A 27,108-nucleotide genomic window follows, 5' to 3' on the forward strand; every position below is an offset into this window, starting at 1 on the left:
TCCTTTGCTCATCTTTTGTGGCCGTTTACGAACGCGCCCAATTCTCGATTTTATTGTTCTTTGCCTAAAATATCACGAATTATCTAACCTGCGCTCCCCTCGATTTACGGAGATGTTAATAAATAAGAGATCCGCGTCTCAGAAAACGGACAATAATTGCCAGGGCACAGAACGAGATACCTAAAATCGGCCTAACCCAATATTTCGAAGATACAGCAGTATTTTATGGAACAGATTATTCAGCCCACTATGCCTGTGCCGAATATGATACAAATGTAATCTGCACATCTATCTAAATGGCGTTTATATCCCTGAGTTCATGTGCCGCTCTAATTGTCTTCTACATGCTGCTATAGTATGTTCGTCTATAAGCTTTCCTGGCATTCCATTCCAGGCAACGTTATACACGCTGCGGAAAAACTGTGCCCAGTATGCCTCCTTTGAACTCCCGCTCCCTTCCCTAACACAAACTAATCTCTCCAAAATTTATCATTAGCACCTAGGGGGAACAGAATGATTAGGTGCAATGTTGATGCCTTTTATAATTTTATGGACAGGAATTGGTTGAACTTTCAGCCTCAAACATTCCAGTGAAAACGAACCAAGATTGTTGGGTACCGCTCAACGTAGACAGAATCGACAGCCGTTCCTTATCCTCACCTAATCTGCACTGTCCAGAGCTGGCAGAGCAGTGAAGACACGAAAACATGAAAATAATTGGATATCTGAACAAGAACGAGGAAGACAGGAGGTTACACAATCCCCATTAGACGGGTAGTCGCGACAAATATTGACTCAACATTCCAAATGATAGAGCGTTGCTTCATAACAAGCAGGAAAATTCACCCACTATAAGAGATGTTGAAATGAATATGGAGAAAAGTTTGACAGGGACGAGAACAGTGCAGAAACAGGCCCATTGACCCATCTAATCAGTGTCGAACCATTTAAACTGCATACTCCTAACGGCCCGCACTGGGACCATAGCCGACCATACTTTTACCATCCATTTACCTATCTAAACTTTTCCTAAAACTTGAAATCGAGCTCGCATGCACCACTTAATGCTGGCAGCTTGTTGCACATTCTCACAACCCTCTATGTCAAGAAGTTTCCCCTCAGGTTCACTTAAACTTTTCATCCTTCACCATTAACCTATGGCCTCTCGTTGTATTCCCTCCCATCCTCAGCGGAAAAAGCCTGCATGTATTTATCATACCTATACCCCTCATACTTCTGGATACCTGTATAATATCTCCTCTCAGTCTTCTACGTTCTGAGGAATACAGTTCTAAGCTATTCAATCCTTCCTTACACAACAGTTCCTCCACATCCGGCAATATGCTTGTAAAATTTCTCAGTAATCTCTCAACCTTTTTTATATCTTTCCTGTTCTTACGGGGCTAAAACTGTACATCATACTCCACATTAGACCTTACCAATGCCTTAGAAACTCAAACAAACATTCCACCTTTTTTACCCAGTACTTTGACTTATGAAGGCCAATGCCCCAAAAAGTTTCTTTACGACCCTATATTCCTCTCACGCCAGTTTCAACGAATTATGGACCTGGTTCTCATATTCATATTGTTCTACCGCACTGCTCTGTGCGCTGCAGTTCACTGTGTAAGGTCTATCCTGATTGGTCCTACCGACGTGCAACACGCAGTACTTGCCTGCATTAAATTCCATTTGGCATTTTTCAGCCCATATTTGCATCTGGTCCAGGTCTCGCGGCCTTCGACGCTGTCAACTACACCCCAAATTTTGGTGTCGTCCCCCGATTCGGTGATCCGGGCAACTACATTAAAATCCAGAGTGTTAATATAATGGCACAACCGACCCAGCACCCATCTCTGCGCCACTCCACTATTCAGAGACTTTCAGTCAGTGAGTCAACCATCTACTACCACTCTCTAGCTTCTTCCACAAAGCCTGTGTTCAATCCAATGTATTGCCTCATCTTGAATACCAAGCGACTGAACCTCTCCACCAACCTCCAATGCAGTACCATGTCAAATGCCTTGATGAGGTCCTTGTAGATAGATAGATAGTGCAGATAGATTAATCCCAAAGGAAATTGCCACAGATGTACCAATACTAGAAGAGAAGTAATAAAAAATAAAAAAATAAGTTACTACAAACAATCTAACTGGAAGGGGGTCTCCACTCCCCCGGCTACAGGTTGACTCATTATAGAGCCTAATGAAGGTAAGCACGATCCCATTTTGCGCTCTCTGGAGCAGCGCAGTTTTCTTAGTCCTTTACTAAAAGTGCTCCCCTGTACAGCTGAGGTGGCAGCAGAGGGTGAGAAACATTGCCCAGAACTGTCAAGATTTTTCGTAGGCTCCTTTGTTCTAACACAGTCTCCGGTCTGACTTCAATAACAGACCCAGCTTTTCGAATTAGTTTATTCAGCCTGTTGGCATCATCCGTCTTGATGCCATTTCCCCTGTGCACCACCGCATGGAAGATTGGACTGGCGACAACAGACTGGTAGAATATGTGAAGGGGAGGTCTGAATGCTCCAAAGGACCTTAGTCTCCTCAGCAAGTAGAAGCGACTCTGGCCCTCCTTGTACACAGTCTCTGTGTTAGCACACTCCTTCAGGGCCTTGGGGTTTACACCATCCGGTCCCAATGCTTTGTAGTGTCTGAGCTTTCCCAGAGCCCTTCTCACCTGCTGAGTAGTAAAACTGAGATGATGACTTGGGAGTTTTTGGAAGATGGAGCCTGGGGTAGGTGAAATTCAGGACGTTAATAGTTGGTATGTGGAAATGTGGACGGTAGCTGCAGGGCAAGGAGTAGATGTAGTCAGTGGTAGCCCTGTGTTGTTCATCCACGTATTGAACCGAGTGGGGAGGAGGGAGGAGGGGAAATGTTGGTGCAGAGGGCGCATTGGGGGCTTCGGCATCTGGACCGGTGTGCTGAGGGGTTGAGAACAGGACGGCAAAGGTCAAACCCATTGAACAGTTGATTTAGTTCATTTGCCCATTCAAGTCTGCATTCCGAGGCTGTACGCTAGACTGACCGAACCCAGTGATGTTTTTCATTCCTTTCCACACCTCCCGCGTGCTCTTCTGCCCAGCCATGTTGTCCATCTCTCTCTTGCATTCCTCTTTAGCCACTTTGATCTTCTCCTTTAGCTCCCCCTGCACGTTTCAAATCCTCCCTGTCTGTTGATCCAAAGACTCGCTTTTTGTGGTTGAGAAGAGCCTTTAGATCACTGGCGACCTATGGTTTGTTGTTAGGGAAGCAGTGAACATTTCTTAATGGTACTGGAGTGTCCACAGAGAAGCTGATGGAGCCAGTGATGGAAGCAAACACCTGCGCTGCCAGCTCGTTCCATACATTCACACCTTCACTTTCACCGTCTGAGTGATGAAGATTCCCCTCATGTTTCTCTTAAGCATTTCACATTTCATTCATAATTCATGACCTCTATTTGTATTCTCACCCAACCTCTTTGAAAAAAGACTGCTTGCATTTTCCCTATCTATATCCTCCATAATTTTGTAACATCATTATCATTATTGCGGTGTCGTACAATATAGGCGATCATGGATGACCATGATTTTCTGTGGTAATTCTTTCGACAGAACTGGTTTGCTTTTGCCTTCTTCTGGGAATTGTCTTGGCAAGACGGTTGACTCCATCCATTATTAATAAGCTTCAGAAATTGTTCGCCTGTTTGCAGGGGTTGCACAACCAGAAATTGTGAAATGCACCAGCTGCTCGTGCCACCGTGCACCCATTGCTTCAAGTGACCATCATCGAGTAGATAAGCAGGTGCTGCATCTTGCCCAATGGCGGCCTGCAATCTTGTGGAGGGAAGGAGCGTCTTCCATCTCCTTTGGTGGAAACGTATCTCCAATTTTGTATACCTCAATCAAATGTCGCCAGAGATTGAAATAGTTTTCGGTACTCTTGAAATCTTACTTATATCTTTCCTGTGGGTAGGTGACCAAAATTGCACACAGTACTGCAACTTAGGCATGTGTGAGAATGAGGTAGAGAGACATAAAAGGGTACCGAGTGAAGAGAATAAAGCAGGAAAGGGGAGAAAGCGTGTGAAAGACACTTAGACTTCGGATGTCAATATATCAACATTTCAAGAAGACAGATGCTGTTTGATTCGATGACCAAAAAGGGACGTGTGGTGTACGCTGCCTTCACGTTTGGAGGTCGAGAGGAAAAGCAGTGGCCGGGTTTAAGAATTACAATTCAATTCGTGAATCAGTCAAACCATTACTTCCAACTACACTCTGTTTCCCTTCTTAACTGGATCTGTTGACGTTCAATTTGAACATTGCTCAAGTTACCTCTTGAACATTACTCTGCTATGCAAATCATCGTCATGAAGGTCGAAATGGGGCCACGCATGAGTTCAACCTCTTCAGAGCGCACCGCTGTTTACTTTTTCAGGCCTCGTTTTGTGGTCAATAAACAGCACTATCACACAGGATTGATTAAAGTCCTTCACTTCCAGCACCGACGGTACAGTTATGTGTACTTTGGAAGCTGCATACGAACTTGGAAACTGTTCCCCCACTTACAATGAGAACTGTGCAACCACAATAGCTCATGCTTGATAATCACCAAGCGAATTTCCTCCTTTGCTCATCAACTTTCTCTGCCTTAAAAAATTCAAATATCCTTTTCTTCTCCCTTTGGGGAAACGAGGCCCATTGAAAGGAATCAGTGGAACAGGCAAGGGAATCCCAAGTGCAGACTATCTTGTGGGAAATTATGGTGGAAGGTGGGGTGAGTGGTAAACCTCTGCTTGGAGGCAGAACGTAGAATATATATATATGAGTTATGGATAGCTTAGAGGACTGTGAAAGCAAACAGCGTGGTATAGAATAGTTGCAAATATGGGCAGAGGGGGATACGGCAGTTGATATATTTATATATAGATACAGAGATAAACAGAGATATACAGATGCATCTATGTATACATGTATGTCTGTATGTATCTATCTATACACACACACACACACACACATTCACACACACACATACACATTCACACATGCGCGCGCACACACACACACACACATACACACACACATTCACACACACACACACACACATTCACACACACGCGCGCACACACACACACACACACACACACACACACACACACACACACACACACACACATATGCATAAGCGGCTTTTATTTCGGTTCCTATTGATATCAGTTCCTGCTTATCAGCATCCGGGCTCCTCCTGGAATTCACAAAGCACAGAAACGCCCACATGGAACAGCGCAGCTCTGTTTACATAGCGTCATTTTGAAACGGCCTCTGAAATCTGTTACTTAAGGGTTAGTAATTTTCAGCATTTCTTTTCTGTTATTATTTTGAAAGTAATTCAATCGTAGTTCTTTAATTGATACTGATACTAATTTATACAATTGTATGCGATCATTTCCGGATGACGAACTCTTTGTCAAAGTCGCTCGTTGCCCAAGGAAGGTGACAGTGCAGGTGAGTTCCTTATAGGCAGTATCCACTTGCAGTTAAATGCGTGAAGTGACCGACCTACAGAGTAAAGATAGATTTTGCCCAGAAAAATACCAAAAAAGTGTTGGGTTAATCCCACTGACAACCAGGTCGCGGCTGAATTCAATCATTTGAATATAACACGCCTTTCTGAGAAATTCAGCGCGAATAATCCATAAAACGAGTTACTAACAACAGAAACAGTATTTTGCAGTATTTTAAGATGACGTAGCCTTCATGAAAAAGTGTATTGCATAAATAGGGCTACTGCTGAAACATCGAAACGCTTTCTGCAATTGAATGAACACCTCCTTGCGTTGTTTATTAAAACATCTGTATTACCCTTGTAAAATGTACAAATTTAATATGCATTTTGCAGTGTCGAATATATCCGCATATGTGGGCATAACACATACTTTCCGCCGAATTCACTTTCAGTTATGCAAAGTATTGAATATGGTCACAAACTTAAGAGAATCTTCAGATGCTGAAAATCCAGAAGAACGCAAACACAAATTGATGGAGTAAGATCAAGCGGCAGCTATGGAAATGAATAGAGTCAACGTTTAGCTGAGAACTTTCTTCAGCACTGAAAATGAAGGAGGAAGATTCCAGAATAATAAAGGTGGGGGGAAGAGAATGAAGACTATCTAGAAGGTGACTGGCGAGGCTAGATAAAAAAGGTAAAGGGATAGAGAAGAAGGAATATGATAAGAGAGCAGAGTGGGCCATGGGAGAAATTGAAGAAGGAGGGATTCCAGGATGAGATGATAGGCTGGTGAGAGAAGAGGTAAGAGGACAGAGTCGGGAATAATGGAAGGTGGATGGGGGAGGAAAGAGTTACTGCAATGAGTAATCGATGTTCATGCAATCAGATCGGAGGCTACCTGGACAGTATATGAAGTGTTGATCCTCCACCCTAAGAGTGGCTTCATCTTGGCAAAAAGGCCATATGGACTGACATGTCAGAACAGGATTGGGGATAGGAATTAAAAAGTTAGTCATTGGGAAATTCCGCTTTTGGTGGATGGAGCGGAGGTGCTCGCCAAAGCAGTCCCACCATTAACGTCGGGTCTCACCAATATGCAGGAGACCGCATCGGGGACACCGGATGCAATAGACGACCCCAACCGATTAGCAGAAGAAGCGTTGTCTCACCTGGATAGACTGTTTGGGTCTCTGAATGTAAGTAAGAGAGAAACTGAATGGCAAGTGTAGCAGTTTTGTGGCTTGCAGGGATATCTGCCAGGGAGGTTCGTGGGAGGGACGAATTGACAAGGCTATCACGGTGGAATGGAGGATGCAAAGATGTATTTGGTGCTAGAATCCGGCTGAACATGGATAAAGTTGCGGAGAATGATGTGTTGGAATCCGAGCTCATGGAGTGGTAGGTAAGGACGAAAGGGTTTCTATCATTTTTAAGGCTGTTGGAAGATAGTGTGAGCGTTGATTTCTGGGAAATGGAAGCAATGATATGGTGGATCTAGCGGCTCATATTGACATTCATGTTCATATTGAACGATGACTTTTTTTTATTAATGTTCCTGTAGATTATGTCTCTGTGCTGTTTACGCGAAATAGCGGTTTATCATTTGGTTTTCTCGGGAGACCCAAAAGACGAACTGCCGAGTTAAAGCACAGCAGCTGGATTATCTACTGTGTGGGTGGTGTCGAAGGAATCGGAGGAGAATAAATGAGCAATTGCTTGGAAGACAATTTTTTCAGGTGTGTGTGTGTGTGTGTGTGTGTGTGTGTGTGTGTGTGTGTGTGTGTGTGTGTGTGTGTGTGTGTGTGTGTGTGTGTGTGTGTGTGTGTGTGTGTGTGTGTGTGTGTGTGTGTGTGTGTGTGTGTGTGTATTCTTAAGATGAAGGGAATTTTATGAGGCTCAGCCGAGAGATGTCCAAGCTGACTGTTATGTCATTATAGCATATCATATAGTAACAGTGGCAAGTCCTTTACTCCATAATGCATGCGACGAAAATGACGCGAGTTAAATCAGTTTCCCGTCTGTACATAATACATATTCCTCAGGTCTTTCTTTATTTGTGAGTCTATACTACAGACTCTACAACGTCTTCATGGTACCCGTATCCTTCACTCGCTCTTATATCCCATTTCAAGAATCTATCTCTATCTGTGTAAAATACTTGCTCCTCTTAACTCCTTTGCTCAATGGCACATCGCCTTTAAAATATCTCCTTCAGAACCTGATACTTGTACCTTGGGGAAAATATCTGTCCTTCTACCCTCTTATGTCTCTGATATTCTCATAAACTTCTATCAATTCTTCCTCCAGACATCACCATTCCAGAGTAAACAACCCACGCTTTTTCCAACCACTCCTCGTAGATCACACCTTCGAAGCAGGGCAGCATCCTGGTGAACCGCTTCTCACACCCGCCAACGTTTCGACATTCTTCTTGTAACAGGGCGACCAGAACTGAATGCAACATTGCAGTAGCACCTGCACTGAATTTGGCGGCAAGTTGCTATCCAGCTTGCCTTTATATAGATGCAGGGCCATACCTCAATTAACGCATGCTAGGAAGGTAAAGAAGGCGTACGGTAAGCTCGCCTTCATTAGACAATGCATTAAGCTGAACAGTCAGGAAGTTTGTAAAAATCTACCCAGGTCGTGGTTGCAAAATTGCATTTAGATCTGGTCACCTCATTAGAGGAAGTGTGGGCACGCTTTGGAGAGTGTGCAGAAGACATTCATCAGGATAGTGCCTGGATTAGAGGGCATGAACCATAAAGGTAAGTTAGACAATCTTGTGTTGTTTCTCCGGTGCGCCCGTGGCTGAGTTGAATCGTGGCAGAGATTTTTAAAATGGTAAGAGACATAGAGAAGATAGCCGGTATCTTTTTCCTAGATAGAAATATCTAATACCAGAGGGCATACATTGAAGCTTCAAGGTGTAAGTTCGAATTACAACTTGCGGAACAAGTTTTTATTGCAGAACGAGAGTAGTGGGTGTCTAGAATGTGCTGCCTATGATGGTCCTGGAGGCAGATACGACAGAAGCTCTCAAGGAGCTCTTAGATTGGCATATGGCTGTGATGTAAATGGTAGTATTTTCCGCCATTTACTGCACAGTCATGTGTCGATCAAAGCCGAAGGGATTAGATTAGTTGGGAATTAGTTTACTACTTCAATTATTTCGACAGAACATTGTGGACTGAAAGGCCTGTACCTGTGCCGCAAAATTTCATGTTCTGTGTTCCAAGAGTAGAATAAAACAATTCTGCCCATCGAGTTTGTTTTGCCATTCCACCATGGTTGATTTATTATCTCTCTTCAGCACATTCTCCTGCCTTTCCCCATATCCTTTAACGGATTAACTAATCAAATCCTATTTATCTCTCGTTTAAGGATACCCAGTGATTTGGCCTCTACAGATATCTATGGCAATAAAGGTCACATAAATTTCATCCCCTGTGAAATAAATTCCTCCTCATCTCTGTTCTAAAGAGACGTCGTTCTTTTCTAAGGCGGTGCCCTCTGATCCTAGACGCCTTCACTATAGGAAACAACTTCGCCACGGCCGCTCTGTCTATCCCTTTCAATGTCCGGTAGTTTTTAAAGAGATTGCCACTCATATTTATGAATTCCAGCGAGTGCAGTCCCTGAAACATCAAACGCTCCTCAAATGATCCCCTTTCATTACGGGGATCATTTTGTGAACCCCCTTTTAGGGCCTCTGTAATGTCAGCATATCAAGTGATTTATTATTCTTTCAAACTTTCGCAGCATTAACGTCACCCTGCGGTGCCGTTAGTAAACAGAATAAGAGTAGATGTGAAAACACTGACCTTTCTCAGAAATAATGTGCTGGCGGTACTAGTTGTGGGTGGCTCCTCACCGTTCCAGTTACTGTTAGCCCACAGTCCTTGATGTTTACTCAGATCGATAGTGGCATTTTCAAAGCAAACAGGGCAAAGTGGATTTCGCCATTAGCTTTTCGGATAATCGATGACTCAGCTCACGTTTCAGTTTATATAATGATACATGGTGGGATGATAAAACACAGCGGAACACACTCCAAATTTTAGTTCCAGACTTTGGTCTCCTTTTTACTTTCTCCTTTAAATATTTGTAATATCTCTTAATGCCCTGTTGAACCTACGCCCGCTTTTCTTTAAAACAGCGAATTCCAAACCTAAGCACCCTCCCAGTTTGCACTTCTTCCTAGGTTACATGTACACCTCCATCATTACTTATCGGAGAATTTTGTTGTATTGTATACACCTTTAAAATTCTTGCCAAGCTTTTTCTGTCGCATTGTCATTCGATGGCTGAAGTGCAATTAATCAATGGACCTATGAGCTTACTGTGTAATTACCGGCCAAAATGTTTTGCTTGGCATTGCTTTTGTAGTGTATTAAGGATAGTGTTTTACTTTACTTTTCTTATGTGCGCCACGTATTCAAGCAAGAAAATTACATTGTGAAACGTAAATACGAAGCAATTTATAGTCCTTCGTAAGGGAAGCACAGGAACACAACAGTTTATACCACCTCAGTTCTCCAGCGATTCCAGAGTGGTGTCCAGATAAACTTACCAACTTCTTCCTATATTTCTCCGGCTTTCTATGCCAGTGCATGAGATGGCTGTTAGTTTTCCAGTAAGACGAGAGCAAACAAAAAAGCATAGAGTTATCGAGAGCAAAGTTCGACATTGCTTCACTACAAAGGGAAATTTTGAAGTGTACCCGATGGCACAGTTTTTCAAATCCAACTGTATGGTCAAGTTCATTGTTATTCCATTTTACATATGTATACCGCCAAACGAAACAACGTTCCTCCAGACCATGGTGAAGAACAGAGTACATATATCTCATACATAATACATAAGGGAACATAACGACAAATAAAGTAACAAATAATACATGTACGATACAAGTTAATAAATAAAAAGTATAACGCTCCTGGTTCTTCATAAGTGATGAGATGTGGGTGATGGCAGGGTGGTCAGTAGTCTAATGGCCTGGGAAAGAAACTGTTTTCCATCCTAATAGTTCTTGTCCTAATGCCACGTTATTTCCTGCCCGACGGTAGGAGATGGTTGCAATGACGGGAGGGATCACTGACAATGCTCAGGGCTCTGCAAATGTAGCGTTCCAGACAATTACTCTAAAGGGTGGAAGAGGGACCCCGATGATCCTCTCAGCAGTCCTCGCAATCCTGTGTAGGACTTGCATTCAGATGCGTTAGAGTTACCGTACCGGATAACAATGCAGCTGTTCAGGACACCCTGTATAGTGCTCCTGTGAAGATTTCTTAAAATGGGAGGAGTTGGGGTCGGGCGTGTTGTTCTCACGCCTCACTCTCTCCAGGTGAGATCGTCTGTTATGTGCTCTCACAGAAACTTGGTGCTATTAGCTCACTCCACAGAAGTGCCGTGTATGTGCAGCGAGGAGTGACGAGCCTGTATCTTCCTTAGGTCCACAATCAACTCTTTAGTCTTGTCCATGTTGAAATTTAAGTTTTTGTGCATGCGCTACTCTGCCAGCCGCTCTACCTCCTCTCTGTACACCAAACCATCATAGCTGTTGATGAGACCAACCAATGTTGTGTAATTAAAGAAGCTGATGATTTGAGTTCAACTGGATCTAGCAGTGCAGCGATTCGTCACCAGAGTAAATATCAGCGGGCTAAGCACTCAGGTCTGGGGAGAGCTGGTGCTCAGCGTGTTGGAGCTAGAGATATTTCTGCCAAAATGGACTGCCTGCGTTCTTTCTGTAAACCTCAATTGCAAGAAGTGTATTTAGAAAGGCAGATGCTGACCAGGAAAAGTTACCATGGCAATTTAGCTCTTGCTAAATTGATGCATATCCATCTATCCCAATATATGCATATAACGTCTTTGTTCTGAATGTAGAAAGTGTTGATTGAAGTTTGAAGATTGTGCGAACAGTCGTGTATTGTAGATAGCGAAGATGCTTGCGTAGGACCAGAGGAGAATATGCACTTAAGTTCGAAAATGTCCGATGCATTGGTCGATATAATTTAATTCCGACAAGTACATTGTAAACACAAGCACGGTATGATTTAATTTATTAGTTTAAACATTAAGTTCAAAGGTCAGCAATTTTGCGTTTATAAAACCCCAAAGAAGTCGCATCTGTAGCATTGCATTGAATTCTGGTTTCTTTGTTACAGGAAGGATGTTGAGGCTTGGGGTGGTGGTTGGGGGGGAGGGAGGAGCGGGATGGGGTGCTGATGAGGAATACCAGAATGCTGTCTGGTTTGGAGGTCATGTAATATAAGGAGAGGCTAGACAAACTTGAGTTGTTTTATTATGTTCCTTCTCAGTTCTCAATGTTCTCTGCGAGAGCCCTAGCGTGCCAATGTCCGGTCCTTCTAGTTCCTTCCGGAGTATTCTCCGGCATTCTCTAACTGCCAGTATCTAACCTAGAGCTTTCTTTGTCTTGACAAGAGTTCTGTTATCCCTTGATATTCATGTTTTCCAGCTCCCAACGGCTTTATCTTTTACTTTAACAAGAACGTTTAGAAAATTTCCACTTGCCAGAGGTCCCTCTGCCCACAAGCAACCTTAGGTTTTGAGCCTGGATATCTTTGTTCACAGATACCTTTGACTGGATTCGTGCGATGGAATTACTTGGTGAATCCGAATCATGTAATGATGATCTCTTTATTCAAAAATACTTGGCAGAACCACAGGACTTCAATATTACACTCTGCTCTCCTTTTCAGATTGCCGACCGCCACCGGAAAGGAACGGCCACTTTTCATCGCTCTGCACAAGGCGAAGTCATCCGAAGATGATATGGATGGTTTTGCTGACGTTTGGTGTGTATAAATATAATTAAAAAATCGTTGATATAATTGCGAGGACATACCTGTGGTAAATATGCCGTTTTTGTGGGAGTCATACAGAGGTGTCTTTATATAGAGATACAGCATGGTAATTTACACTTTTCGGCCCACGACGTCCTATTACATCCATGTGCCCAATTACCCTACTAACCCGTATGTTTTTTGGGATGTGGGAGGAAACCGTAGCACCCAGATTAATTTACTACTAGTACATCTTTGGAATGAGGGCAAAAAGCGGAAGCCCCCTGAAGCATGCGGTCCTCGGAGAACGAGCAAACTCCTTATAGAGAGCGTTATAAGTTGAACCCAGTTACTCAAACTGCAAGGTTACCGTACCGTTCAATTCTGAGTGTTTCCGGGCAAATAGTTCATCATGGGAAAGGCAGTCTACCGCCAGAGATAGGACGATATTACCGATGATGTCCCATTTATTGCATGTTCTCTGTGTTAATGCGAGACTGCTTCTAAAAGTTGTATAGTATGCGAGTTACCGTGCAAAACTGACAAACTGAAATGGGTTTCCATCCATACCTAGAGGCCGCGAAAGGAATTAGATAAATGCAGTTCTGTGGAATTCCTTGCTACAAACGGCTGCGACGATAAGTTACTGGGTATATTTAAAGCGGAAGTTTCCTTGGAGGACACTTAATTGCTTTCGACCCGATGAGGCAGTCCAGCATTTTGCAGTATTGAATTTCGGGCTGCAATTGCGGAATATTCGAATGAACACAACCGATTCTACAGAGGCTGGATATCCAGAGTAACATACTCAGAATACTGGAGCAACTCAGCATTCGGACAACATCTATGTACTGTAGTGTTTACGAAGGGACTGTGCTCGAACTGTTGGATGTTTATTCCGCTCCATAGATGGTGCTTGACCTGCCGAGTTCCTTTAACGCGTAACTTGGTATATTTGAATGGATGATTTCAAATGCCTTTGCCCTGCATTCAGCCTCCACAACAAAAAAAAAGCACTTTCAAAACATCTTACCTGTACGAGAGTGAGGGTAGTAACTACGTAACATACGCCATTGATTTAGGCTGCAGCTCTGGAGGCATCAGAATAGTTGATGTTTAGGTCATGAAGCTGCATAGAAAGTGAGGGTTAGAAAGGTCAGCCAGTATAAAGAGCTGAGGGCGAGGAAGGGTTGGCGGAGAAAGTCAAGTGATGGACAATGGACACAGGGATGGTGTTGAGATAGGACGGGATCATGACACCCTCTGTGCATGTATGTTCTTTTATCTTTGTAATTGGCAGTATAGGTTCAGAAAATTATTAATCGTTTTCTCTGCATTTAATTTTATTTATTTATTATGAATACACAGACGTTTATATCTTTGCAGGGTACTGCTGCTGCACTAGAATGAACTGCATGCCGCCAAACGATGAACAAGAAATCGGATTTCGATTCTGGTTTTCTGTAATCAGTTCATCATATATGAGCATTATCTCTGTCTTCCCTATCCAGAGTTTGTTGCTTATCCTCTAATGGCAGATATTAATTTATGTATAAAAGTAACCTCCAATACATTGACAATTGTTCAATTTTATTTCCTGCAGCTGCTTTCAGCGCGGACAAAGGATTGACATCTGCAGGTTTGTCTTCAGCGACATTACGAAATATTTTAAAATATATTATTCTTGCACATAAGATCAAATGCACATTTTTAAAGCAAAGCATATCCAGCATTGGTACTAGGAAGGGAACATTTTGCAGGAAACTATAAAACAGTGGTGCACTACTACTTGTAAAAATGAGTACTTCCCCAATAATTTAGCTCACAGTTTTCACTCATACTGTTTCCGTCAACAAATGAAACTAAATCTTCTTCCTGAATGTACGTATGTTATGTCGTCGGTTGTTCATAACGTCGTCCACACCATTACCTATATTTCTTCTTTCCTTCCTTCTTTCTTTATTTCCGACCATTCATCATACCTCCCTTCCTTCCTTCGTTCTTTATTTCTCTCTGTCTTTTTTCTTTCCTCTATCTGCCATCTCTGTCTGCATATCTATCTATTAATTTATGTATCCTTCCTTCATTTCCTCGTCTGCACTTTCCCATTTCACATCCCTGCATTTAAAGACCTCTCTTGATTCGTTGCGTCATTCCCGCTCCTCATTCATGCCTTCTTCCCTCACTCACTCCCATCCGCCATCACTAATTCTTTTACTACACCCTCTTTAATTTCCTTCCCTTTATTCCTTCCTCCCATATTCAATTCATTCTTCCAGTCCCCATACCTACCCTTCCTTGCTTCCTTATTTCCTTCGTCTTTCATTCTCATTCGCTTGCCTCCCTGCTTTGTTTGCCTGTTTCCATATGTCTGCCCCCAGTCCCTCTTATTTACCTTTTCTTTACCTTTCTTGCTGGTGTTGCTTCATCTCTGTTATTTCTTTATTAGTTCTCCAAAGCCTGCCCTTCCATAATTTCTACCTCAGTGCTTCTATTGACACCTCGGATCGTTGAAATAAAGGCAGTTTGTTAAGTTATATTTCAGTCAGTACCGAAAAATATTTTCTAGTTTACCATAACTGTTTCTGAGCGGCTATCACCTTGTTTTTAGACTACTTAGACCACTTTAACCTTTGATGATACAAAACCCATAAATTCGTCATATCTCACAAAAAGAAAAAATAATCTTTTGCTGAAAGAGAAACTCAGCTTACGAAAACACTAAATATACCAGTTTTAGGTAACCTGTTCTCTGAGTGCGCATTTGCAACCAGCTTCATTTCCTCATGTTTCGCCTTTCTCATCCCCAAAGCCCCCCGTTGTCCAGACTGGTGACTTTATTGCATCTGGTCCCTTTGCACACCACACACTAACGTCACGTTCACCGTTGAAGCTGAGGTTCATATTTATTCATATTTGGTTTACCTTTAATACTCATTCTTCACCTGGTTTTAAACGTGCCCTCATGTGCTTCAATACCTCACCATATTCAAACTCTACTGTTCAGCATCTAATCATCTAGTTCGGTCTACCGGCCAGTTTATTTCCTGTTATCGTTATACACATCGTCGACCTGTCTCTTTCTCGAGCTTCAATTTATTTGCCAGTCCATGGTTCCTCTGCTCCAGTGTTTCAACCTCAAAGGACGACCAGTCTTTTGTCTCTAGATACGATTTCCCATCAGCAAAGTTCTTCAAGGAGTTTCTTTATCACAGGATAATGTAAATCTCATTGAAGCTTATCGAATGTGTAAAGGCCCAGTCGAGTAGGATTGGAAAGGATGTTTCCTTTGGGGTGTGAGTCTAAGATCAGAGGACATAGCTTCAGGGCAGAGTGGTGTCCTTTTTGAAATGTGATGAGGAGGAATTTGAGGAATCTGTGGAATTCGTTGCTACAGGCGGCTGTGGAGACTGTCATTGACTATATTTATGGCAGAAGTTGATAGATTCTTGACAGATCATGGCTAGAAATTGGGGCTGAGAGGGGAACAGATCAGAAATGATAAAACAGCGTAGCATTTTTCCCCTATGTCTTACCGGTTTATGGTCTTATGTAAATATTGATTCTCTTGTTTAGGCCAAACACATCCGGCAAAAGTATTTAACATTGTTCACATTTCTCATTAGATGTTCTGATGATCAGACTGGTGAATGGAAGCACTCCCTGCTCCGGTAGAGTGGAAATACTCCACAACAACACATGGGGAACCGTTTGCGATGACTACTGGGATATTGCGGATGTTGCCGTCGTTTGCCGGCAACTAAATTGCGGCTTTGCTGCAGAAGCCCATGGAACTGCAAAGTTTGGACAAGGTTCCGAGAACATCTGGCTAGATGATGTGAAATGCATTGGGTCCGAAGATTCTTTAGGAGCATGCACGACGCACCCGCTGGGGAAACATAACTGTAATCACAGAGAGGATGCTGGAGCAGTCTGCATCCGAGGTCAGTGATGCATATATCCATAGAGACCATGTTAGCAATCTATCAGTCTGTAACCTAGTCTCTTCTATATCTTTATCCTACTCTATTAACCCATCCAACTAGGCATACGTTTAATGAAATGCCCGAACATGCATTCATAGATCCGCGGATTATTCCTTCCTTCATCCATTTATGCATCAATTCGTCAAACCAAACATCAATTCATCCGCGATCTGTTTATATTCCCACCCACTCATCAGGCCATCCAGCCGACCACCCATCCATAATTTATCTATTATTCCACATATCTATTTCTGGGTTCATCGAAATATTAATCAATGTCAACTTCTCTGTCGCTCTATCTAATCTGTGTATCTATGTTTTTATCCATCTGTGTATGTGTGTTCATCTATCTATACATCCATCTAGCTTGTACATCTATGAAATGGACTGTAATTTGTCAATTCCATGCATATATTTTGTTTTCGTGGAACCAGCAATAATAGACGTAGAGCGGAGTCAGGGGATTATTGCAAAACAACTAAGTTTATTAACACGCAAGCAGAAGCATAGAAAATTAAACACGCGACTAACTTAAAACGAAGTTAACAGCGTTATGCGTCTATAGCTCCCAAACTGATAGTCTATCGTAACAGAGTCTTACTGGAGCATAGTCTCAGAACGTCAGTTCAGAAAGTTTCAGGGATTCACGGGGGTTTGATAGGAGAGACTATAGTTTCGAAGTGTAGCGAAGTGACGATCTTGAAGACGGAGATTCAAAATACAATGAAGAACCGAGTTTCGCAGAGATACGCCAAAACGGCCACCGGCTTTCCGAAGGCGATTCGGCAGACACGCTGTACCACTCGAACGCTGATCGCACAAAGCAGCCACCGTACCTTAACAGTAGAAGCGAGTTCACGATGCGGTCTGTTTCGAAGAGTCTACGAAGAGTCCACAAAAAGTGAGATTTTGCACTCTTCACTCTCCCCAATGACTCTGTTGTCCAAACACAACGACTCTCCACCAAAGTGTGTGTCTCTGGAGCAATCTCGCTATTCCGTTTATACTCTTGGGGTAGGTTCTCGCGTGACACACACAGAAACAGAGTCACAGATTACCAGTTCATCACGTACTGTCCCAGGTTCACAACACACAGATTCCCAGTGCATCACGCGTACCGTTCCAGGAATTGAAACGGGGGTTCATAACAATTTCAACTACATTTTCAGAAACACACAGGTTTATTTACCTAATTATCGGAATTTGATTTCTTTGGGACCTGTGAATCCCATCGGCCCTTTCTCATCCCAAACGATCTGCGTGAAACATTTCGCAGTGAGCTGACCTCCGGAACCGATGCTGTCCCTCTGGCAAAAGTGCTCTCGCAATGTTGATGAATGTGAATTTCCTTGACGTAGACAGAAAGTTGATGATGCAGGCGCAGTGATAAATTTCCAGGTGGCAACGCCATGCAACACAGAGGGAAAGTATAATTCTTTGACTATGAAATATACAGTAATGCATTCGCAGTTTCGAAATGCAAAAACAATGTTAAGCAGATTCTCGGTGAATGGATGTAGTAGGAATTTACTGAATGGTCTACCGTGGATAGTGTTGAGGAGCGTCATGGGAGCCCCACATTACGGAGACAAGTCTGCATCCCACCAAGACTACGCCAACCATTAATCGCTCATTTCGAATAATCGGACGTTCAATGGCTTTATATTTCTCAAATTGTCTCCCACTCCTCTTACATTTCACCGCATGCCTTCACCTTCGAGGCAAGTTACGTAAAGCATTCAACCTACAAAACCGTAAGTTTTGTGGATACACCAAGAATCAGGAGAAGAGAAACCCCACGATCTTATAGACAAAATCTGTGCCATTTCGAAGCCCATTGCATGTCGAAGGAGCCTCACGCATTCATACAACTGTTGAGATTTCCATCACATTTCAGTTTTTTATGCGTTTAGAAAGTACACAATTTTGTGCGATTCCGTAACTTGACTCACTTGCTTCTACATCCCTGTTGTTTACACGGCTATTGCAGGAACAGGTTGTAGTCAACTTCAACTCCCCTTGACAGAGTCATAGAGTCAGTGAAAAACAGTGCCTTGGCGCATCTAGTCCGCACCGAAGCATTTAAACCTCCTACTTCCATCGACCTGCAACAGGACCACCGGCCTCAATATCCGTAACATTTACGTAACTATCCAAAGTCCTGTTCAATGTTGATATCGAGCTCGCATGCAGCACTTGCTCCGGTAGCTCGTTCCATACTCTCGCAGCACTCCACGTGCAGAAGGTGCCCTCATGCTCTCGTTAAACGTTTCTCCACTAACCCTTAAACCAGTGAAAAACGCGCTTGCACTTACCCTGTTTCTACCTCTCATAATTCAGTACTTTGATTTATGAAGGCCAATGCGCTGATACCTTTAGTTACGACGATATCTGCTTGTGAAGTCACTTTCAGTAAGTTTTAAACCAGTGTGCTCGAATCCCTTTATTCCACAGCTCTCTTCAGTGCCCTACCTGTGTAAGACCTACCGAGGTGCTACCGAAAAAGAATACCTCGCACTTGTCTGCATTAAATTCGATCTTCTCCCTTTCAGCTTATGTTTCTAGATAGTTTTCCTCGCTCTCCACTAAACCCACAATTTTAGCCCCAGCCGCAAATTTGCGGATCCAATGCATTATCATCCAGATTATTGACACACAAGGACGGACCCAGTCCCGATCCCAGTGCATTTCACTAACGACAGGACGCAAGTCAGTGAGGCAATCATCTACCACCCAGTCTCTGGGTTCTTCCACCAATGTCTAATCTCATTTACCTAACTACTCTTGAATGCCGAGCGACTGAAACTTCTTGTCCAATCTTCCATGCACAACCTTGTCAAAGTCCTTGCTAAAGTCCATTTAGACACCATACACCAGCTTGTCTTCATCAATCATCCTAGCAACGTCCTCGAAAATCTCTATAAGATTGGTTAGAAGCAGCCTACCACTCACAAAGCCATGCTGACTATCCCTAATCAATTGACGTCTATCCAAATGCGCATATATCCGCCTCTTAGAATACATTCTAATAAACCTTCCACTGCTAATATCAGGTTCACTTTCTATAACATTTTCGCTTACCTTTAGAGACTTTGGTAAACAGCGGAAAAACATTGCCTATCCGCCAATCCTCCCTTCTTCATTTGTCGCTAAAGATGATTTCAACATCTCTGGTAGTGCCCGAGTAATTTCCGCACTTACTTCCAACAGGGTCCAAAGAACACCTTGTAAGGCCAAGGAGATTTATCCACCCTAATTTGCCTCAAGGCGGCAAGAGCCTCCTTCCCTATTATCGGAATAGGTTTCATAAAATTGATGCAGCTTTGCCTCATTTCTTTGGATTCTATGTAAGTCTTGTGAATGAAGACAGATGAAAAAATGTTTTTTAAGATCTACCCTAACTAATTTTGGCTCCATGCATGGATTACCATTCTGATCTTCCAGAGAAGCAATTTTGTTCCTTACAATCCCTTTGCTTTTAACATATCTATAGAATCCCTTAGGATTATCCTTCACGTTGTCTGCTATTGACCGTTATCCAATTTAGAATCTCACACCGAGCACTAGACCTACAATTTTCCATATTTACTTTAAAACTAACAGCATTATGATCACTAGATGCAAAATATTTTCTTACACAAATTTCTATCACTTACTGTACCTCATATGGTATTAGCAGATTAAATATCACACACACTCTCGTGGGACTTCTGTGTACTGATTCAGGAAAAGTTCCTGAACAAGTTCTATGCAGTCTTCTCCATCTGGTTCTTTTACAGTATTAGAGTCAATATGTAGAAAGTTGAAATCATCTCCTATATCAACCTTATATTTCTTGCGACAGTCTGCGATCTCTCTACAAATGTGTTACTCTAATTCCCTTGGACTGTCGGTTGCTCTGTAATATATCCCATTAATGTGGTCATTCCTTTCATTTTCCGCAGTTCCATCTAAAACACGAGATGAATTCTCCAGTGTGTTCTGACTGAGCAATGCTGTGACATTTTCTCTTACTAGTATCGCCAACCCTCCTCCTTTCGCGACTTAGAAAACTACCCCGGAATACTGAACTGTCAGTGCTTCACCTCCTGCAACCAAGACTCTCTAATGGCTAGTTGATGTTGATTTAAGGGCACTAAAAGAGCTGCAGCTGATGATGAAGAGCCACATGACCGCTACTCTACATGCACATCGCCATTATTTTCGACAATTACTTTTTTTGTAATTTATTTTTTATTGAAATTTATCATCAAACATTTCCATGAGATGTATTTCAGATACTCTAGATATATATCATATAATCATATTTGTCACAAATCTCCACATAATAATTATCTGAGGTTCTTTTTTTCCTCTCCTTTCTATTCGACAAGTATTCGACAATTACTTTTATTGAATTTCCTGTCCAAAGTATTGTCGGCACTTCCCTCTTCTTGTACCACAGTTAAGCATCGAAAAGTTTCCCTGCTCCCCACAGAAGAACTGTAAAGAACTTCAAAATGAAGGCTGTATTTCGAATTGCTCAAATACAGGATAAATGAAGAACAATTGTTTGTCCACAAATGGTACCAACGGATTGTTAAGATGAGCAGGATTGCAGGTGGTACTTCGAGATCTATAGAAAAGGAAAATATCCAGTATAGTGTCAGAAGTGATTGTTGAGCTGAGGGTAGTTGGTGAAGCATGCCGACAAGGAGTTCCATGATGCAAAGGCGAGAAATTCAGTTTATGGTAGAATTAAATAAAGAAGGGCTGTGTTTTATTGGGAACTGTTTTTGTTGTTCAGGTCCTTATGCATTGGGAAGCACCTGCTTCCCAACGAGAATGAGTCTGCAGGCTATTAAGCAGAATGGAGCCTTTCAGTCATTAAAAATCCGGTTAGACTTGATCCGTTTTTTATGTAACTGGCTACCCATAAGAAGGAACCCGTTCCAGTCAAAACCTAGTTATCAGTAGCACGAGATTATCTGCAGATGGTGAATATCCAGAGCAACTCGCATAAAATCCTGGAGGAGGAACACATCAGACCTCATCTGCACAAGAAGATAGATGTAGAGGAGCAAGAAGCGCGTATTTACTGCGGCATCACAAATATAGATAGATAGATAGATAGATAGATAGATAGATAGATAGATAGATAGATAGATAGATAGATAGATAGATAGATAGATAGATAGATAGATAGATAGATAGATAGATACTTTATTCATCCCCATGGGGAAATTCAACTTTTTTTCCAATGTCCCATACACTTGTTGTAGCAAAACTAATTACATACAATACTTATTCAGTAAAAAAATATGATATGCATCTAAATCATATGCGTCAATTTAGCAGCGTTCGCAAGGAACCTTATATTATGGCATATATTATACACAGTTTCACTGGGGGGAAAAGCAAAGCGTTTTAATAAAAATTGGTTAAAATGTTCACCGTGTTTCTTAACTGCTGCGATAGCTACATTTTACGGTACATCTATCGGACCTTTTAGATATTTCGAGTACTCGACGTGTTAATTCTATTTTGAGGGTAATAAATACTGTCGATCAGACGCTGGGAAATGTGACCCCTTGCAGAAGTTTAATCGTAGTACTCCGTTGTCGTTCCTGACCCGCGCATACATAACACGGTCTTAATTTCTCTTTCAGATAAACCACCGAAACCCAGGATATCGGTCAGCAGATCTGCCGATGTCTTTGCCAGAGGAGAGAGTGTAATTATTCACTGCACCTCTCATGGCTTTTACAAGGATTCAGTGTTTTATTTGTTCAAGAACGATGAGAACATGCACATCGCATCGAAATCTCCTTCCCCGCACGGAAATTCAGCTATATTTATGTTCTCGAAGGTCAACGCAGAACACGAAGGGAACTATACCTGCAGCTATGACGTTGAACTATCTGGGAGGGCCTACAAGTCGGAGAAAAGTGATAAGGTCGCTATCGTTATCAAAGGTGAGCCCAGCCATATCTTTACTAGTTCATCTGTTGAAAGGCGTCAATGAAGGTTTATTGCATACCTACTTTTACTTTCAAGGGATGTAGGTACCCTGCACGTACATAATGAATCCACTCATTTCGCCAGGGAAATAGAACGTATATTTACAAGGCATAGATTTAAGTTTCGAGGGGAAGATTGAAAAGGGCGAGACTTAAAACAGTTTTGAGGAGCAATTTCTACACACAGCTTGACGAGCTACCAGAGGAAGTAGCTCATGCGGATAAAAGAATGGAATTTAAAAATCATTTGGATAAGTGCAAGTATATGGAAATTAGAAATCTATATGGATCAAATCCGGGCACCGGGTCTAGCTTATGTGAGAAAATTATTCAGCATGGGTTAAAGAACATGCCTTCGTGCTACTTACTGTACGATTCTGTACTTAGTGGACACGTTAATTTGTACACTGAGTGCATGGATACGGTTTTCTGCTGCTCTCGAACGATGTATTTTGCGTCAGGAGACGCTCTTTTGCCTACCACTGTTGTAAATGCGTGCCTATTTGAGTTACCGTCGCCTTTCTGTCAGCGTGACCCAGCCTGGCCATTCTTCTCTACAACAACAAAAAAAAAAATCGCCCATAGAACTGCTGCTGATTGGCTGCTTTAGATTTTTTTTGTTATTGCACCATTCTCTGTAAAGTCCAGAGAACGTAGCAAATGAAAATCACAAGAGACCAGCATTTTTTGAGATACTGAAAACTCGCTGTTTAGTGCAGGTCAAAGTCACATTTCATTCCTAATTTGATGGTTGGGCTGAACAACAACTGAATGTCGTAACCATGTCTGCATGCTTTTATGTATTGAGTTGATGCCACAGGATTGGCCGATTGGATATCTTCATCAATGAGTAAATGTACAGGTGTCTGTAATAAAGTGGCCACTGAATGTACATTCAATGTACATTCAATCGGAAGTGTAGAATGCGTAACCTCTGAAAATTTGAACTCATTTCCCTTCGCTTTGTCTATGAGCACAACCGCCGAAATTTCCACCTTGATTCCAATTACCTCGGCTACATTTTCTAACCTGTCTAGTTTCTAACTAAGTAATGCAGTTTGATGTTCTTTAATCCTTCTTTAGACCATCTGGTGAGCCCACAGATAAGACTGAACGTGCAGTCCAACGTGCTGATGAAAGGACAACTTCTTGATATTACGTGTGAAGGGCCCCATTACTTCACAGGAAACCGGTTCTACCTGTACAAACGCGGAGAAGACAATTTCATCAGGTCTCAAATTGCCTCCTATCGCATGCCCAGAGCTAGCTTCCAAATTCCGGATATCACTAAAGCAGAGGAAGGGAACTACTCCTGCACATACCAGGCAGAGATAGCAGGACAACTCTTCAACTCGACCAGCAGTACGGAAGTAGCAATTGAAGTAATTGGTGAGATTTTAAGACTTTAATTGACATCAATATCCTAAACATTGTACCCAATCAGCATCGATTGCTCAGGAAAATTGTTATAACATAATAAATAATACAATTTTATTTTCAAAGCACTTATATCATATACTACACGGAAATTTATTTTCTTGAAGAGAGTCACAATAGAATAAAGAACTACAATGTAATCAATGAAAGACTAGTCAGAGGAACAGAGACGAGCTTCTGAGAATACGATGGTACGACCTGTACAAATGGCAGGCGTTACACCTGAACTAGCTTTGCTAGAGTTGTTCGGTAGGCTTCAAACGAATTTGGCAGGGAGATGGGAACCGGAGTGAGAGGGCTGACGATGGGGTAGTTGGTTTACAGACAGCGGCAGTGTGAAGTGAGACTGCTAGCAAGGAACGACTGATGGTTGGGTAAAAATTGCAGTAAACGGGATACATTTTGTATCAAAAGTACAGGCGGGTGTTCAGAGTGGGCGGGGCAGCTCAATTAAGGAAAATCAAAATCAGGTAATCAGGAAGAGGATCAGAAGGTATGAAATCGCTGTGGGTAGAGCTGAGAAAGGGTAAAAGGAGCCTGATGGGAGCGATAAACAGATCTCCGAAACAGTAGCAAAGATGTGGTCTACAAATTATACTGAGAGATAGAAAAAATATGTCAAAAGTGCAATGTTACGATAGTCAAGAGAGATTTCAATGCGCAGATAGATGGTGAAAGTCAAGTTAGTGCTGAATCCCAAGAATGGCAGTTTATGGAATGCTTGCGATGTGGCTTTTTGCAGTGGCTTGTGTAAGAGCACACCAGAGGATTAGGTATTCTGGATTGGGTGTTGTGGAACGAGCAGTGATTATAATATGATATAATTCATCCTGAAATTTGAGAAGAAGAATCTAAAGTCAGATGGACCGGTGTTACAGTGGAGTTACGGGAATTAGAGGGACATGCGAGAGGAGCTGGCAAAAATTGATTGGAAGGAAAAACGAGCAGGGATGACAATGGCTGGAGTTGCTGGGAGCAACTCGGAAAGCGCAGCATAGATAAAACCGAAGGAAAATTCAATGTTTAAAGGTATGATGACGTAGCCATGGCTGATAAGAGCAGTTAAGGCCAATATAAAATCCAAAGAAATAATACATCAAAAGTAGCGGGATTTTTAGAGGATTGGGAAGCTTTTAAAAACCAACTGATAGGAACTGAAAAGGCGCAAAAAAGGAAAAGCTGGAAAATGAAGTTAAGCTAGCCAATGATATCAAAGAGAGAACCAGAAGTTTATTTTCAGATAAATAAAGATTAAAAGACAAGAAAATGGCAGATGAACTGACTAACTTATTTACATCAGTTTTAACTGTGCTGGACACGAGTGGTGCGCCAGAAGGTCGAGGGTGTCGGGGGGCAGAAGTGAGTGAAGTTGCCATTAATAAGGATAGGGTGTTTTGGAAATTGCAAGATCTGAAGTAACTTGATCACCTGGACCAGTGGTGTACACCCCAGGAGTTTGAAAGAGATAGATAAGATATCGTGGATGCATTAGTAATGAAGAATCAATAAATTCTGGTATGGTCGCGGAGAAGTGGAATATTGCAAATGTCACTGAATACTGAAAATCGGTTTGAGAGGGATATGGATCAGCTATGATAAAATAGCGGAGAAGAATCAGTGGGCCAAATAGCCTAATTCTGCTGCTATATATCATAGTCTTATGGTCAAAAATCTACACACAAACACGAAAAACAATTTACAAAATAAAGACTATTTGTGCAATATTGACAGCAATAGTAATAATAATAAGTAAGAAAAGAAATGACAAATATCAGAAAACATGATGTACATTCAAATGCGCTTAGATTAACACTACCCAGGGCAGAACAGGAAAGAGAATTACCACATATTGAAAATCTACACAGCAGTCAGATAAAAGTTCTAAGGATATACCTTCATGAAGGAAAACAGGATCAGCACTCCACGCAAGCATATGCAATTCAGATAAGAAGAATACTAAACTTAATTGACATCACAAAGTAGACAAAAATTTAAAAAAAAAACTGTTTCTATTGAAGTAAACGCTAACGGAAGAGCTTTACTTTCCATGGAAGAAATTCACGCGATCTGAGTAGACTAGATATCGACATATCGAACGTCTGGATCATAGCTGGGGACCTCTTCAAAGAAACAAATGAGTTTCTTGTGGCAATACAGGACTAGATTGTTAACACACAAAATAGTGAAAGTTACATAATAAAAGAACAGCAAATTCAATATGATAAATATAGGAAATGCTGTGAACAACCAGATACAATCCAGCACATTACAGGATCCTGTAGCAGTTTAACACAAGCTGGTTAATACACAGGTTCAATCAAGTAACAAATATCATTCATCAAAAGCTTGGTCTAAAATATAAACACGTAAATGAAATCATACCTCCCTATAAATACGTCTGATCCAGTTTTAGAGTCAGAATACCACAAATCATATTATGACCGATCAATTATTACAATCCATAATAACCGTCCAGAAAAAAAATACAGGATGAGAGAGCATGGACCAGTACTTCGAGCTATGATGTGGTGGCCGGTACAGAGACTTGGGTGGCTCAAGGACAGGAATGGTTACTTCAAGTACCGGGTTTTAGATGTTTCAGAAAGGACAGGGAAGGAGGCAAAAGAGGTGGTGGCGTGTCAATGTTGATCAGAGATAGTGTTACGGCCGCAGGATTGATGGGCATCATGGAGGGATTGTCTACGGAGTCTCTGTGGGTGGAGGTTAGGAACAGGAAGGGGTCAATAACTTTACTGGGTGTTTTTATTGGCCGCTGAGTAGTAACAGGGGTATCGATGAGCAGATAGGGAAACAGATCCTGGAAAGGTGTAATAATAAAAGAGATTTCATGATGCAAGATTTTAATTTCCCAAATATCGATTGGCATCTCCCTAGAGCAAGTGGTTTAGATAGGGTGGAGTTTGTTAGGTGTGTTCAAGAAGGTTTTTTGACACAATATGTAGATAAGCCTACAAGAGGAGAGATGGTACTTGATTTGGTATTGGGAAATGAACCGAGTCGGGTGTCAGATCTCTCAGTGGCAGAAGATTTTTGAAATGGTGATTATAATTCTATCTCTTTTACAATAGTATTAGAGAGAGATAGGAACAGACACGTTAGGAAAGTGTTTAATTGGAGTAATGGGAATTATGAGACAATCAGGCAGGAACTTAGAAGCTTAAATTGGGAACAGATGTTCTCAGGGAAAGGGGAAGAAATGTGGCAAATGTTCAGGGGATATTTGTGTGGGGTTCTGCATAGGTAAGTTCCAGTGAGACAGGAAAATTATGGTAGCGTACAGGAATCGTGGTGTACAAAGGGTGTAATCAATCTAGTGAAGAAGAAAAGAAAAGCTTACAAAAGGTTCATCGAGCCAGGT

At 41.9% G+C, this 27,108-nt stretch overlaps 1 protein-coding gene across 7 annotated transcripts in view; it reads left to right on the forward strand.

The window, feature by feature from the left end:
- Positions 1-27,108, forward strand: part of LOC140715819 (scavenger receptor cysteine-rich domain-containing protein DMBT1-like) — a 77,820-nt gene that overhangs the window by 5,929 nt on the left and 44,783 nt on the right. The window contains exons 1-6 of one of the 7 annotated variants that reach the window (XM_073028219.1): positions 5,223-5,328; positions 12,224-12,319; positions 13,911-13,946; positions 15,934-16,251; positions 21,942-22,247; positions 23,376-23,681. In XM_073028219.1, the coding sequence (XP_072884320.1) occupies positions 12,292-12,319; positions 13,911-13,946; positions 15,934-16,251; positions 21,942-22,247; positions 23,376-23,681 (994 nt within the window). In that variant the 5' untranslated portion in view covers positions 5,223-5,328; positions 12,224-12,291. Of the gene's footprint in view, positions 1-5,222; positions 5,329-5,353; positions 5,492-6,355; positions 6,692-6,782; positions 6,898-7,910; positions 8,264-12,223; positions 12,320-13,910; positions 13,947-15,933; positions 16,252-21,941; positions 22,248-23,375; positions 23,682-27,108 lie in introns of those variants that run through there. The other 6 variants (XM_073028220.1, XM_073028221.1, XM_073028223.1 and 3 more) reach the window with 6 other exon arrangements.

Source organism: Hemitrygon akajei, chromosome 24 (assembly GCF_048418815.1).
Source record: "Hemitrygon akajei chromosome 24, sHemAka1.3, whole genome shotgun sequence".
NCBI classification, from domain to species: Eukaryota; Metazoa; Chordata; class Chondrichthyes; order Myliobatiformes; family Dasyatidae; genus Hemitrygon; species Hemitrygon akajei.